The sequence below is a fragment of the Pipistrellus kuhlii genome, unplaced genomic scaffold, assembly GCF_014108245.1.
Source record: "Pipistrellus kuhlii isolate mPipKuh1 unplaced genomic scaffold, mPipKuh1.p scaffold_m20_p_20, whole genome shotgun sequence".
NCBI lineage: Eukaryota > Metazoa > Chordata > Mammalia > Chiroptera > Vespertilionidae > Pipistrellus > Pipistrellus kuhlii.
Window position 1 is genome coordinate 14347732 of NW_023425516.1, and position 16587 is coordinate 14364318.

At 45.4% G+C, this 16587-nt stretch overlaps 1 protein-coding gene across 17 annotated transcripts in view; it reads left to right on the forward strand.

Moving 5' to 3' along the window:
- The window catches only part of CLIP1 (CAP-Gly domain containing linker protein 1), an 84963-nt gene that overhangs the window by 55062 nt on the left and 13314 nt on the right, over positions 1 to 16587 (forward strand). For 14 of the 17 annotated variants that reach the window (XR_004989975.2, XM_045585556.1, XM_036449014.2 and 11 more), the window contains 5 exons: positions 46 to 261; positions 1701 to 3953; positions 5431 to 5547; positions 8130 to 8236; positions 11977 to 12097. Coding sequence is in view for 16 of the 17 variants with exons in the window: in XM_045585556.1 (XP_045441512.1) it covers positions 46 to 261; positions 1701 to 3953; positions 5431 to 5547; positions 8130 to 8236; positions 11977 to 12097 (2814 nt within the window). In the remaining variant the exon portion in view is untranslated. The remainder of the gene's footprint in view (positions 1 to 45; positions 262 to 1700; positions 3954 to 5430; positions 5548 to 8129; positions 8237 to 11976; positions 12098 to 16587) is intronic. The other 3 variants (XM_036449020.2, XM_036449021.2, XM_036449023.2) reach the window with 1 other exon arrangement.

Here is a 16587-nt window from a genome sequence, read left to right on the forward strand (position 1 = left end):
CAGTTGTGGTGAGGTGACTCGTCCCTTCTCTCGGGGCTCCCGCAGGAAAAGAAGATGGAAGCAAGCCACAACCAGTGTCAAGATCTGAAAGCCAGGTATGAGGAAGCCAGTTCTGAGACCAAGGCAAAGCATGAGGAGGCCATGCAGAAGCTGCAGACGCTGCTGCGGGGCACAGAGGAGAGGCTGGCGGCCACCCAGGAGCAGAACAAGGACTTGATGCAGGAAGTGGTGGAACTGAAAAAACAAGCCGAGGATGCTAGAGTAAGTGGCAGAGGGAATTTTGTTGCATTTGTTTGTGTGGAAGGGCACTTAGCAAGTGGCAGCTAAGGAACTGAGCTTGACAAATGTTTGCCTTGCCAGTGCATGGCCTGATGATGAATCACATTTCCTGCTAGCCACTGTCCAGTGCTGGTAGAGACACTGTGGTCAATTTATGTATTCTGTAAACCGATGCATTTGTTTAAAAAACCACTTATTTTCATTGCTGGAGCTTAGCGAATTATTCTGTATTTTTAATGTTGTATGTAATATTGGGACTAGATCCGTGTCAGGCCAGTGACTCTCCTTTAGTAAGTGAGGGCCTCACATGAGTTTGAAAGCAACAGATTTTTTCCCCCTTGCCCTCACCCCCCCACTGTTATTTTTTGAAAACGTTCACTTTTTATAGTTTGTTGGATTGTATTTTTAAAGATTCTTTTGTGCATCTTTTCTACATAGACATTGTTGGATAATTAAAATGGCAGGGAAGAAATCTTATGCCCCAATGTCAAAAACCACACTACGGTTTTTTCTTTTCAATTTACATATTTTTATTTATTTCAGAGAGGAAGGGAGAGGGAGAGAGAGAAACATCAATGATGAGAGAGAGTCATTGATTGGCTGCCTCCTGCGTGCTTCACACTGGGGACTGAGCCCGCAACCTGGGCTTGAGCCCTGACCGGGAATCAAACTGTGACCTTCTGGTTCATAGATTGACACCCAGCCACGGAGCCACGCCGGCTGTGCCACACTACTGTTTTTACCCTTAAGAAGCTGTCAAGAATAATCTCAAAAATTCTCTGGAAGACAAAAGAAACTAATAGCTGTCTCAGCCCTTTGTGGAGCTGATTCCACTCCGCGGTGTCTTATTATGGGCTCTGTTCTTTGGGACTCTTTCCCTCATTATTCAGATAGTTTTCATGACATTTATTTTAAAATTGTTTAACGTTTATGATTTAGGCTACATTAACCTGTTAACCGGGGAGTTTCCTTTTTAATTACACAACGTGCAACGGGCGCATACTCTTTCACTAGGACGTGTCAGTACGTCACGCCCAGCAGACGTAATTTTATATTATTATTATTTTATTATACTTAATTAAAATGAAATATATATTTTTTGTTTATTTATATATAAAGCACAAAGGAAAATACAAAATTACAAACAAATAGAAAAGAATACCAACAAAAAAATGGAAACATTGAATTAAAAAATTATAAATTTTACAAACAATTATAAAGATTACAAAAAATATATACCGTCCCTCTCAGGGCGCGACATATATCTCAAGGACGTATTCATATGTCCTGCCCGTTCCCGATAGTGTTTATGTTTGACGTATTTATAGGTCCCACTCGGTTAACAGGTTAAGTTATCTGGGCTTGCATGTGTCTGCTTGATTTCACCTTATTTCCATTCTTCCCACCTTTTGTTTCTGTAGTCGCTAACTTGTTTGTTAACATCAACCCAAAGAGAAACTGAGCTAATGTCAGAAGAGCTGAGGGGTCTGAGGTCAGAGAAGCAGCTTCTGGCGCAGGAGGGCAATGCTTTAAAGTCAGAGAAAGGTGCGCTCTTGTCCACGCTTTTAGAGGCAGAGGCCAGAGTGACGTTCCTCCAGGAAGACCAGCGGAAGCTGTGGTCGATAAACGAAGCCCTTACTTTAGAAAAGGAGAAACTCTTAGCAGAAAAGCTGTATCAGCAGGAGCTGCTCCAGAGTGACGCTCTGGCTGTCGAGAGAGAGAAGCTGCTTCGAGAAGCCAGTGCCGCCCAGGAAGAGCTCTCGAAACTGCGCACGGAAAACGACTCTCTGCAGGCTTCCAGAGCCACCTTGCAGGCTCTCGTGGAGGAGCTCCAGTTCAGCAAAGAGAGTCTGGCGGCCGAGTGCCAGAAGGATCGGGAAGAAAAAGACCACCTGGAGAACCGCGTCAAGAAGCTCGTGAGCGAGAACCTTGCTGTGGCCAAAGATAAAGATGAGATCATTCAGAAGCTGCAGAGCTCTTACGAGGAGCTGGTCAGAGACCAGAAGGCCTTGGTGCAGGAGATGGAAGACCTCACGGCGGAGAAGCAGTCAGCGTTAGAGAAGCAGTCGGGCCTTGAAAACATATGCGTCGCCCTGAAGGTGGAAATGGATGAGCTCCTGCAGAGCAGCAGGGCCCTGCAGCTGGAGAAGAGCGCGCTGCTGCAGGAGCAGGACGAGCTGAGCGCCAGCCTGGCCGCTGCGCTCCAGGTCAAGCAGCTGCTCAGCGCCGAAGCCAGCGGGCTCCGGGCGCAGCTGGACGCTGCCAGCAAAGGGCTGAGGAAGGCCGAGCTGGAGACCATGCAGCTTCAGGCCACAAACACCAGCCTCACAAAGTTCCTAGAGGAGATCAAGACCAGCCGGGAGATCACGGACTCCGAGTGCATCCAGCTCCTGCACGAGAAGGAGATCCTGGCCATGTCCGAGAGGAGGCTCCTGGCTGAGAACGAAGAGCTCCTGCACGAAAACAGGCTCGTCGCTGAGAAACTCAGCCAGTGCTCAGGGGAGGCCGTCCGAGTCGAGGCGAGCCTGAATGAGAAGATCACGTACCTGACTTCAGAGAAGGAGATGGTTTGTCAGAAAGCGTCTAAGATCAAAAAGCAGCTGGACAGCCTCCTGAAGGAAAAGTCTGTGCTGGAAACGCAGAATGGAGATTTACTTGCAGAAAGAGAGAATTCCATCAACAGCATAGGAGAGCTTAAAAGGAAGTACGAGCAAGAGTCTGCAAACAGGAGGCTCGTCATGCAAGAGAAGATGAAGCTCCTGGGTAACCTCGATGCTCTGAAGAAAGAGCTCCAGGAGAGGAAAAAGGAAAACCAAGAACTGGCCGCCGCCAAGTGCGAGCTCTTGGTGATGCTAAAAGAGGCCCAGAGCGCCAAAGAGCACCTGGAAAAAGAGCTCACCTGCATCCAGCAGGCCAAGGAGAGCCTGAATGCTGAGCTGGAAATGCGCTGCTCCGAGAAGGACCTCCTGCTGAGGGACAGGCTGAGCCTGCAGGAGGAGTGCCAGAAGCTGAAGGAGGAGGCGTGCGCGGGGCAGCAGTCCTTGCTCCTGGAGCAGGAGGCCCGGGCCAAGGAGAGCGAGTCGGCCTCTTACGAGAACAGCAAGCTCCTTGGGAGGGCAGCGCTCCTGGAGCAGGAGCTGGAAGAGCTGAGAGCATCCACCAAGGAGCTCCTTGCCGAAAACGAGGGGCTCGTCCAAGAGAAGAGCACCTCCGAGCAGAAGGTGGCGGAGATTCTAAAGGAAAAGGAGCTCCTGACTGCAGAAACGGCGCAGCTCGCTGCCAACATCGAGACACTGCGGAGCGACTTCGCCTCCTTGTCCAAGTCCAAGCTGGAGCTGCAGGAGCTGCACAGCTGCCTCAGCAAGATCCTGGACGACCTGCGGCTGAGCCACGATGCGGCCCTGGCCGATCGGGCCCAGGCGCTGCAGGACAACAGCAGCCTGCTGGCCGAGAAGAGGGAAGAGGCGCTGAAGCGGGACGAGCTCCTGAAGGAGAAGGAGACGCTGGCCGAAAGCTACTTCATCCTCCAGAAGGAGATCAGCCAGCTGGCCAAAACCAACAGCCACATTTCCGCCAACCTCCTAGAATCTCAGAACGAAAATCGTATCTTGAGGAAGGACAAGAGCAAGCTCACCCTTAAAATTAGAGAGCTCGAGACTCTTCACTCGTTCACGGTAACAGGGGAGGTCCCAGCTGAGAGCCTGGACCACTAACACCGCACTAACTCTTTAGAGGCTGGGCGTTTGTGTCCGCCTCCCTGCAAGGCAGTCCACCCCATTTCCTCCAGTGTCTGTATGTCTCCATCTATTTGTTGCCACCGAAAGGGCCCGTTTTTACTAAGTGTCTAATTGCAGTAGTCTCTCTCCGTTTGAAATAATTGTAAACTGTGAATATCAAAGATATATTTTTTAACTTGAGGGGAAAATTTTCATGAAAAAGTCAAATGGGTTTCTTTTTAAAAAAAATAAGTTTTTGTTGATTTCAGAGAAGGGAAAGGAGAGATAGAAATATCAATGATGAGAGAGAATCATTGATTTGCTGTCTCCTGCATACCTCACACTGGGGATCGAGCCCACAACCCAGGCATGTGCCCTGACAGGGAGTCAAACCATGAACAACTGGTTCATAGGTCAATGCTCACCCACTGAGCCACATCAGTTGGGCTCAAATATGGTGAAGCAGGACGAGCTCCTGAAGGACAAGGAGACACTGGCCAAAAGCTACCTCATCCTCCAGAAAGAGATCAGCCAGTTGGCCAAAACCAACAGATCACATATTGAAATAAATAATATCTTCTATTTGGCTTTTTACTGTTTCATTGTGACCATCCATTTGGAGTTGGAAGGCTCCTGGTAACACTGAATTCCCCTACGTGTCATTGGACCACTTGTAGTTGCAAGCAACTGCCCCAAAAAGTTTTCATTTATTTTATGATTTTTTAAAACAGATTGCCACCTAAGGGTTTATTTCCCTATTCATCTTATCTTTTTTATTCACAGCCATGTTTATATTATTTACCCATCACTTCTTCTAGATGTTCCCATTCAGTGCTGCTTCTTAAGCACTTGACCCTTACATTCTTTTTTTAATATATTTTATTGATTTTACACAGAAATTGAGAGGGATAGAGAGTTAGAAACATTGATGAGAGAGAAACATCGACCAGCTGCCTCTTGCACCCCCCCTACTGGGGATGTGCCCGCAACCAAGGTACATGCCCTTGACTGGAATCGAACCCGGGACCTTTCAGTCTGCAGGCCGACGCTGAGCCAAACCGGTTTCGGCGACCCTTACATTCTAATTACGCAAATAATTTTTATTTTTACTTGAAAAATTCCCCACCTCAATTCTCAGTGGTTTCCAAAGCCCTCCAATTTGAACTAGCAAGGATAGTATTTTAAGCTTCGAACAGGTACATGTGATTAAGAGAAAAATGCAGCCACGTAAGGGTATCACTCTTGATCGTCACTGCACGTTTCTCTCAAGCCTAAGCCAGGATGGCGGGTGTGACTGTCGGTGTCACTCGGAAGGCGCAGGCTCAGAGGGACCTGGGAAGGGAGCAAAGCCTCTCATATCTGGGTCAGTGTGTGCTGACCTCAGGCGGGCCACGCCCTGTGTGGCCCCGTACTCACAGTGCTTTCTTGTATTCAGGCTGCTCAAACAGCAGAGGACGCCATGCAGATCATGGAACAGATGACCAAAGAGAAGACGGAAACTCTGAACTCCTTGGAGGATACCAAGCAAACCAATGAAAAACTGCAGAATGAAGTAATCAGATTTAAATGGCTTTTTGTACAAAGGACAGCTTATCGACTTCATGGGATGTTTGATCACTAACTCAGGATTTTTTTTTTTTTTTTTGAATTGTGGCCTCATGCAGGTTTGATCTTCGTTAGTGGAGTCAAATGTACACCAGAACCACGATAATATTAAATAAAGTGTATTACTTCATTGCTTACCTAGTAGGATCCACCTTTTAAAAACAAGAGGGAAACTCGATAACAGCGTGGCTTTCTTTTTAAAAAAATATATTTTATTGATTTTGTACAGAGAGGAAGGGAGAGAGATAGAGAGCCAGAAACATCGATAAGAGAGAGTCATCGATCAGCTGCCTCTTGCACACCCCCTACTGGGGACATGCCCACAACCAAGGTACATGCCCTTGACCGGAATCGAACCCGGGACCCTTCAGTCCCCAAGCCGACACTCTATCCATTGAGCCAAACCGGTTTCGGCCACATACACTTTTTTTTTTCTTCCAACTTTCTCCCAACTTTGAGCCACTAAATTTCATTCCTCAGCTTTGAGTTTGACATAGGCCTTTTCTTGGCCTAATTCAGTACTGGTTCCCAATTGTATCATCTCAAATTAGTCACTTCTGGGTCTTGGATGCATTTGTGGTGTTGAGATCACTTCGATTCTGTCCAAAAGTAGCATTCTCATTCTTTTTTTTTTTTTTTTTTAATATATTTTATTGATTTTATACAGAGAGGAAGGGAGAGAGATAGAGAGTTAGAAACATCGATGAAAGAGAGTCATCGATCAGCTGCCTCTTGCACACCCCCTACTGGGGATATGCCCGCAACCAAGGTACATGCCCTTGACCGGAATCGAACCCGGTACCCTTCAGTCCCCAAGCCGACGCTCTATCCATTGAACCAAACCGGTCCCGGCGCATTCTCATTCTTATACCCTCCTCTGATTTCCTTCCTCCATCCTCCCAATTCATATCAATTCTTTCTGTCTTTGGAAAGATGTTACCTAAATCCTAAATAGGGTGATTTGCCGGCATAGTTTACATAAAGTTCTATAGAATTTTGGGTGCTTTTATTTTTTTATTATATTTTAAAATATATTTTTATTGATTTCAGAGAGGAAGAGAGAGTTAGAAACATCAATGGTGAGAGAGAAGCATTGACTGGCTGCCTCCTGCATATCCCCTACTGGGGATCGAGCCTGCAACCCAGACATATACCCTTGACTGGAATCAAGCCCAGGACTCTCCAGTCCACAGGCTGACGCTCTATGCACTGAGCCAAACCAGCTAGGGCCTTTGGGTGGTTTTAAATGTAACAAGCAGATAAGGCATTAAGTAAAGCACAATAAAGACTAGGCCTTCTCATTATGGACGATCCAGGATGTGAATCTGAAAGACATGAGCATTTTGAGGTAATTATAGGGTCAATAAAACTCAACACGGTAGGGAGTATATTTATAGAATTGACAGTCTTCAGAGAAGACTTTAAGCTAAAAATATAATAACACTTAAAATATCATAGATGATCATCAACATTAAAAGCTAAAGTAAATGAGTTTTAGTTACTGGCCCTCACCTCTGAGGCTGGAATCAGGTGCCTCAATAGCCTACGCCCAGGTGTCTTGGTTGCAACCAGAATATAAGGCTGTACGACTCATTTTCTAACATTTGGTTTTTCTTGTTCTGTGAGGGCATGAACAGGAAGGTGGTATGTAAAAATTAGCAAGACCCTTTCTAGGACTCCTGACCGGTGTGACATGTGGCATAGCAAAAGTCTCTCTGGCCACGGGAGATAAGTGTGCAAATCCCAGAAAGCCAGCCGGCGCCCGGAGCATACCCTATGTGATGGGTGATCCCCTAGAGGGCTCCCCACCCAGAACTGCAGCCCCTGCCAGAGCCTGTGGCTGGTCACATCTCCTCTCATCCCTGTCCCACGTCTGTATTCCCGCCAGGGGCCAGGCAGGCCCTACTCCCGCTGGGTCTCCTGCGGGCGGGTGGCGGGCTGAGCGTGTGTGAGGGCCTTTCAGTATCACCACATGGCTTTGTTCCAGTGGATAACTCTTTCATCCCCCGACTACACATGTTTTGTTTTAAGTAACTTTTAAATTAGGACTATGTAAAATTGGTGTTGAAAAATATCATAGCCTACATCACTAATCTTAAGGAGAGAGGTTTGTTTTCATTACAAAGACGAACACTTACTGAGGTCAAGCCTTTGCAATTCCTTCCTTCCTTCCTTCCTTCCTTCCTTTTTCTTTCTTTCTTTCTTTCTTTCTATGGATGGTTCATACTTGAATAGCAAGTTCAATGATAAATGTCGGGAATTGTACACAAGGTGTTATAAAACTTTTGTTTTACTTCTGAAGCAGTTTAGTCTGACATTTTGGCCAGGTGTACAGGAATCAAACTAGGTATAAAGAGGGGGTTTATATCACTTGGTCATATGCAATCTCTTCACCAGAGTGATTTTTTTATAAGTGACTGAGTTCGCTATTTTTTTAATGCCCATTTTTGTGAATAATTTGTCATTATTCAGTCATGTCGTTGGAAAAGGAGATAATTTCACCGAGCTTTTTTTCTCTTGGTATTTAAGTTGGATACACTTAAAGAAAACAACTTGAAAAATGTGGAAGAGCTGAACAAGTCGAAGGAACTTCTGACTGTTGAGAATCAGAAAATGGAAGAATTCAGGAAAGAAATGTAAGTTTACCTCCTGTGAGAGATGTTGTGGAACTCACTAAAATCACAAACGTGAAAAAACAGTGCTAATTATTAAAAAAAAAAAAAAAAAAAAAAAAAAAACTTGACAAGTACATGTAGTAAAAATAGTCAACCTCCTGCTCTCTAGGTGTTATTGCACCTGAGAAGTAACCCCTCTAACACACCGTCGTAAGTCGGAAACACAGGTGTGGTAAAGATCAAAATGAAATGTGTGCTGGCTGGTGGCCCGAACCCCATCCCAGCCCCCCACGGTCAGCATCCACCTCTGAGCTCTCTGGGCCGTCCTAGGAAACGGAGGGGCAGGGCCAGAGTTTGGCCTCGCCAAGAGATCCAATGTGATCCCTCCTCCCAGCTAGACGACTTCGGTCACTCCGCTGGTTGGGGTCAAGGTCCTCGCTCAATCATTCTGTCCTGCCCCCTCCCCCGCAGTGTGGGGTGGTTTCACCTCTCGTAAGAGGTAAATTGTTTTTGCGCCCCCTTCCTGGAATGAGCCCCTCAAGCACTGCAAGCTTAGCCTCATGCCTGTGGAAGCAGAGGACCAGGAGCAGAAGATGGTGCTGCTGCCCCTCCAACCTCGGCCCGTCTTCCTTCCTGGAGCCACACTCCCCTGATCCCTGACGGCTGTGGGCCAGGCAGGGGCCAGGCCACAAGGCGGACAGAGCCTAGGTTGCCTTTTTTTTTTTTTTTTAAATCTTCAACCAACAGTAAGTTTTCATTGATCTTTTAAAAGAGGAAGGGAGAGAGAAAAACAAAACATCGATTGGTTGCCTTCCACAAGTGCCCCAGCTGGGGCTGGAACCTGCAATGCAGGAATCGAACCCGAAACCTTTTGGTGTTGCTCTAACCAACTGAGCCATTGGGCCAGGGCTAGGCTGGTTTGATTCTTAACTTTTTCCTGGCCCGCCTCTATGAAGTGCATGTACTCACTGCGCTCAAAAGAAGAAAGGTGTTTCTATTTTCAAATCGGGTCATGTTACCAGTTTTTAAAATATATATATATATATATATATATATATATATATATATATATATATATATATATGTTATTGATTTCAGAGAGGAAGGGAGGAGGAGAAAGAGAGAGAGAGAGAAGCATAAGTGATGAGAGAGAATCATTGATCGGCTGCCTCCTGCACATTCCCAATTGGGGATTGAATCCGCAACCCACGAATGTGCCCTGACCAGGAATCGAACCATGACTTCCTGGTTCATAGGTTGATGCTCAACCACTGATCTATGCTGACTGAGCCACCAGTTTTAAGTCCAGTTTTCTCAATTCTACAACTTACTGCTGCCTTTACGATTTGGGGCAAATCTTTTCAGTTTTCTGAGCCTCTGCTTTCTCATCTTTAAAATACAAAGAATACCATGAGTCTCCTTAAGGGTTTGAGGATTCAATGAGAAAATGTATGAAAAAAGTATTTTTGTTGATTTTAAAACATTGAACAAAGACTTTTGACATTTCTTAGACCCTTATTTATTTATTTATTTATTTATTAAAATATATTTTATTGATTTTTTACAGAGAGGAAGAGAAAGGAATAGAGAGTTAGAAACATCAATGAGAGAGAACCATCGATCAGCTGCCTCTTGCACAACCCCTACCGGGGATGTGCCTGCAACCAAGGTACATACCCTTAACCGGAATCAACCCGGGACCCTTCAGCCCGCAGGCCGACACACTCTACTACTGAGCCAAACCGGTCTTGGCTTAGACCCTTTTTTAAATTTTCCTTCCTCTGGGCTCTTAAAAGACACCAAGGATTGAAAAACCTTTAAAAGATGGAGATCTTTCCTAGAGAAAGAATAGGATCACAAGTATCTCTCCCAGGCCAAACATCCCCTGAGGAGGGCAGTGCTCACCCGGAAGTGAAAGGCTGGCTTATGATGATTTCATCATGAGTAAAACCTTCTATTTGGTCAGGGATTCATTTGAAGATGGACTTCAGCTGTCCTATGTGCGCGTATGTTTTAATCCATGGCTAACATCAAGCCTCCCAGGTTTTGATATATGTTTGTTTGACGTATATTTTTATTAATTTTGGAGAGTAAGGGAGAGAGAGATAGAAACATCAACGATGAGAAAGAATCATTGATTGGCTGCCTCTTACACACCCCCTATTGGGGATTGAACCCTCAACCCCAGGCATGTGCCCTCCTTGACTAGAATCAAACCCAGGACTCCTTCAGTCCACAGGCCGACACTATCCACTGAGCCAAATCGGCTAGGGCAAGCCTCCCAGGTTTTGAATGACTAATTATCTGAGGCTAAAATTTCCTCTGTCTCAGTTTTTCTTCACTTGCTAAATAAATATCTTCGTAAAACACCAAATTTAATGTGCTAATAAGAGAATTGCTTTGCAGATTTATTACCTTAAGTCTTCACAAGGCTAGCCCAGCATGCATGTTATCGGTGGATGGAGAACTAAAAATCTAGGAAACGGAGATGCCAAGCGCCGCCGCCCATTAGACAATTGAAGTTAAAAATAGATGTGTTCATGCGTCAGCGGATGGATTCATACCCAGATGACTGGACTCAGAATTCAGCCGTGTATGGCAGCTTGCTAAAGGGAGGGTAGCCAAGCACAGACTCAAGATGCATAATTGTATCAAAACCTGTGATGGCATAAAACTACAACGTAGTGAGCAAATAAAATATTTGGGATGTCCATGTATGGAGGTTAACAACTTGCGAGATATATTTTGGATTAATTTTAATATTGGAAAGATGCTTAGTAAATAGACTAAGCCAGCTCAAGTTTTTTTTGTGTGTGTTGTTTTTTTTAAAATAGATTTTTACTGATTTCAGAGAAGAAGGGAAAGGGAGAGACAGAAACATTAATGATGAGAGAGAATCATTGATCAACTGCCTCCTGCAAGCCCCCTACTGGGGATTGAGCTTGTAACTGGCCATGTGCCCTGACCAGGAATCCAACCCTGACTTCCTGGTTCATAGGTCGATGCTCAACCAATGAGTCAGGCCCTACTCATGTTTTATATGCTGATATTCACAAGATAGGTTAGCAGGCTATTTTTTAAAATTTATTTCTTTTGATTACAGATTAGCATTACGGAAAGAATATAGTCCAAATAAAAACACTGCTTTGTAACTAGAAAACTACATTTCCTTGGGGTTACACCTCTAGTTGGCCAAAAATATATACTGAGATTCAGGCCAGCACTTGATTCTGACAGAAACAGACAAATGAGACCATTAGATTTTTATTTCTGCCAGCAAAAAACACACACAAAAAAACCAACAATAAGAAAAATGATTACAGACTTAATGCAGTTAGGACAGAGTACCTTGGCAGCAGAATAAATCCCTTTGTCAATATAAGTAGGCTTTAGTGTGATTTTCTAATGGATATAGTCCTGAAGACAAGAGGGAAACTGACCACTTGTCATTTATTTGATAATGACATTGTGTTTTGTGTGGGGAGTGTTTAGAAGTAAGGTGAATGTGGGTGGTGAAAGGCTGGATGTAGATTTTATTAGGTTTTATAAAAAAATATAATACCCGTGGGTGGAATCCTCCCCTGAGAGGTCATAGCCATTTAGCCCCTCCTGTGTGGAGATAACACTGCCTCCTGTTATTATAGATCCTATCGGGCACGTGACCCAGATACATTTTCCTCAGTGCTGTGAAGCTGGTCGGCTCCCACAGTTTCCGTGCCTGTCTTGTTTCTATGGTAACCCTGCACCCACTGTCCTTGCAGAGAAGCCCTGAAGCAGGCAGCCGCTCAGAAGTCCCAGCAGCTTTCAGCACTGAAAGCGGAGAACGTGAAACTTGCCGAGGAGCTGGGGAGAAGCAGGGACGAAGTCACGAGTCACCAGAAGGTCAGTGGGCCTTGGGTGGGCGTCCCTGCCTCGGCCACGCCGACGCCTGCTGCTGCCGGCAGCGTGCTGCTTAGAGGCAACCCCAGAGGTGCTCCATGTGGCTGGGTCCTTCCCGCCGGGATGTCACTCTGCCTGTGTTCCGTGTCTCCTCGTTTCCAAGTGTGCTGTGCTGTGGGGCTTAGGGTCGGAGTCACTGACAGGTCCTTAAACACAACACACCGCCACTGGGAACTTGCCAGCAATTATAAATTAAGATCATTATTAGCTGATCTTACAGCAGTGCATTTACACAGACAGGATGGTATCTTCTTCCTACTGCACTTTTAAAATGGTTTTCTCTAAGATTTTTTTTTTTTTTTTAATCAAAATTGGTTTTAAGGGAACAGATTCCAAGAATACGGTTTTGCTGTGAGGCTTGGCAGATGTTTCTAAATAGAACTCTGCTTCACTTTAAATTCTAAGACATTGAACAGACATTTCCTACTGGAACCACGTGTACGTGTGCACTCCCTTGCATGATGTGCAGGGTGTGCGTTACACCCAGAATGAACTCTAGCCACAGCCCATTTGCTCCTGTGTTTAAAGCCCACAGTTTCTGGCAAGTTTATTAGACACTGAAACCAACCCGGCTTTAAAGAACATCATCTTCTGCTCTTTATTCTCTAGCAGCCAGATCCAAGTGCTCGGTGGTTAGCCCCACCTCACGTCAGAGCCGAAGCTCAAAGTGGCATCGTGAAGGGAACATCACTGTGTAGTAATTCTGGCTCTGCACGTCAAGGGGGACATTTTTCCCAGCATGCTTTTCAAACATTCATTCTCATGGGGTGGAGTAGTTTGGGGTAAGTGTGTAGTGTATCCGGAGACATGGTGCAGTCTGTGTCGAAAGCACTTTTTGGAGAGAGGAGCTCAGACTTTTAAAGTCTCCATGATAGCTTTCTACAAAAGGGATGCCGCATCTCTCCAGCCTCTGGGAGGACCACGGTGCTGTTGGCGATGGTCTCTCTCCTCTGTTGAGTTCTACCGTGTGACAGGCACAAATAAGTGACAGCTGTCATCTCATCTGCACAGTGATTCTAGGAGGCATTGTCATGAACCCATTCGTAAAAGGAGAAACAGGTACCCAGAGAAGATGGTAACTTGCTCAGCCTTGTTCAGCTAATGGTATCAGGCTAACTGTCGTCTTCTGATTTGGGCCGGGCCAGGATCGGAGCGGGCTGCCTTACATAGAGTGGTGCGTGCTCCTTCAATCAGTGCACGAGCAGCTGGAGTTCATAGAAGTAGAAACTCAGGAGAGGTTTTCTTCCCTCTGCAGCCCCAGCGTCAGAAGCTCTGGGCAGCTCAGAGGTCGGTGTGTCTGTGCAGATTGGCCAGGGAAGGCCCTCAGCTCAGTGCTGCGTCTGTTCCCATCTCCTTCATCTTGTTCTGTTGAACTTGTCTGGGGGTGGGCGTGGGGGTGATAAGCGGCTTCTGTAAGTGGAAGGAACACCCAGAGGTCATCCTCTCATCTCCTGTCCTGACCTTACCGGACCATTGATTACATTTCTGTTTCTGTCACCCAGACCCAGAGAGAGCTCCGTAGGGGCTGCCACGGTGCCTGGGGAGGTTTTCAGGGCTCCTCTCCACCTCCCAGCTCTTCCTCTTCCACGTGTTGGGGCCTGAACTACCTTCCTTTTGAAAAGGATTTAGCTCAGTGGATAGAGCATCAGCCTGCGGACTGAAGGGTCCCAGGTTCAATTTCGGTAAAGGGCTTGTACTTTGGTTGTGGGCACATCCCCAGTGGGGGGTGTGCAGGAGGCAGCAGAAAAGAAAAGGTATTATGACTAAACATTTGAAAGGAGGTGACGTTAAAGGGTGTTAGAAAATAGTACCTGCAAAGGAATAGCTAAGAAATGACTTCCCTGTGAGGACTGAGGTTGCTATGTCCTTTGCTGTTTTCTAGGTTTTCCTAAGCAGAGACCAGGGGTGTGAATAAAGCATCATAGGTTTCCATGCTCAAGGTTGTTAACAACCTTGATTACCAAGAAGGAGTACAGATACTCTTCCCTTGATATAGATCTACAGTTTTGCATAGAGACGTGTGTGTGTGTGTGTGTGTGTGTGTGTGTGTGTGTATACATATTTCAGAAGAGTGGCCAAATACCTATTTTTAAAATACCTTCAAAGAAAACTTAGTCTAAAGAAGGCTGGTGCATTGGCTGGCTTATTGCTCTGATTGTATGACTTCTGGGAACCCAGAGCACTTTTACATATGTGAAGTTACAAATTTTCACTCTTATTTCCAAACGAATGATCAACTAAGTTCAGAAATATACTACAAAGCCAGTGTTTGGCAGAAACCCTATTTAAAAGAAAAGAAAAAAACTTTTCATTGTAGCACTAATAAAAATATTTAGTGTTTCATTTTAAAAATTAATACAGTGAAGACTAAACTGACACGGGGTAGGATCTGAATTGTCCTGGCTCCCTTACTTAGCGGCCCCAAAACTCCCTGCACATCACGTGAGCGGACTACTGTGCACGTTTCACAGAATCGTCACAGCACACCTCTGCAACAGTGGGTTACTTTATAGTCGAGGAAACGGAGGCTCAAAAGTGAGGTCTCTTGCAAAGGAGGTAAATATACTGCTGTAACCGTTCTATAGTGTGCACTTCAGCGGCATGTAGCCCATTCACAGTGTGGTGCTGGTCCAGGACAGCTATATCACCTCAGAAGGAGACCCTGCCCCCATTTAAGCAGTCACTCCCCATTCCTCTTCCAGCCCCTGGCAACACCAATCTCTTCTCCCTCCCCACTTGGTGAATTTTTTTCTCTATGGATTTAATGATGCCGGTAATGATGATGATTTTTAATCCTCACCCAAGGATATTTTTCCCATTGATTTCTAGATCTAATGGAAGGGGGAGAGAAGGGGAGAGAGAGAGAAACATCAGTTGGTTGCCTGCCACTTATGCCCTGACCGGGCCTGGGGAACCTGCAACCAAGGTATGTGCTCTTGACCAGCCCTTCCATCTGAGGGCTGGCGCCCTAACCACTGAGCAAACTCGGCCAGGGCTTATTGTTCTTGTTGTTTCCTATAAATGGCATCATACAGCATGTGTCTGTTTGGGTCTGGCTTCTCAGCATCGTGCTTTTCAAAGTTCATGCAGGGTGTAGCAGGTGTCAGTGCTTTGTCCCTTTTCATGGCTCAATAGTCTTATTGGGTGGACGTACCTCATTTTGTCTGTCCATTTGCTTCAGGTGTTTTATGTCTGTTTTATGTCCATTCAGCTTGTCACCTGTCCTCCTGATGTCTGCATTCTGCCTATAGTTGGCTACCACTAGTTTTCCATTAAGATCCCCCGTGGATTGAGAAATCTTTTTTCCTTAAAAGCAGTTTTAAATCTTGCTGTGCGTTTTCACACTTACAACTCCAATTCTTCCTTCTTTTCAAACTTTAAAAAAGAGTGTTCTGTTTTCTGCCTCTGTCTCCCACCTCCCACCTCCCTCCCAGCCTGATCTTTAACTGAGTGGGGCGCTTGCTATGTGTGGACAGTGAAGGCACATGTTGTGGATTCCGGCGGCTAACGTGGTCTCAGGAGGAATGGAGAGATTTCAGAGCATTCTTTCTTTTCATGGGGAATACTAAAAATAACCATCTTACTGTGAGTTCTGTTCCAATAGTCATCTTAGGCAGTCACTTCTGAAATGTCTGATTTATCATTCCCAACCCTCATACACCTTCTCCTTTGTAAGGCTTGCAGATGCACTCGGCTGTCACCATGGGAACCGTGCTGATCTCCTCAGTTATTTGCAGAATGAGGTTACAATTTGCCTGTGACTATTTGATAGGATTAGAGAATCAATACCAGTATTTCATCCACAGTTCTTGATTATAGCGCGTGGTACATACAAAAAACATTACACAGGGTTATCATCTAAATTTGGGTCATGAATGGGCTCTAGCCAGGCAGCTCAGTTGAGTCATGAATGGGCTCTAGCCAGGCAGCTCAGTTGGTTAGAGCGATATCCCAATATGCCGAGGTTGCAGTTCAAACCCCAGTCAGGGCACATACAAGAATCAACCAATGAATGCATCAATAAGATTGATGTTTCTATCTCCGTCTTCCCTTTCCTTCCTCCCTCCCCCTTCCCCTCCCCCTCTAAAATTAGTAAGTAAGAATTTAAAAATAAGTAAATAAGTTGATGCATTAGTGATTGCCTGCCTCTTAAATAAACCTGAATTACCAAACATGAGTGCTTGGGAAGGGATGCTATTTTTAGCTTGCCATGTTTTATTTTGGAGAAATGGTGTTCATCAACCATCACAATTTTCATTTGGGTTCAGGGACTTCCGGGCAAGTGGGGCTGAGTGAAGCTGGACCACAGAATCTCTGTCTCTCTTTTTTTGTAAAATATAATTTTTAAATGAATTTTTATTGATTTCAGAGAGGAAAGGAGAAGGAGAGCTAGAAATATCAATAATGAGAGAGAATCATTGACTGGCTACTTC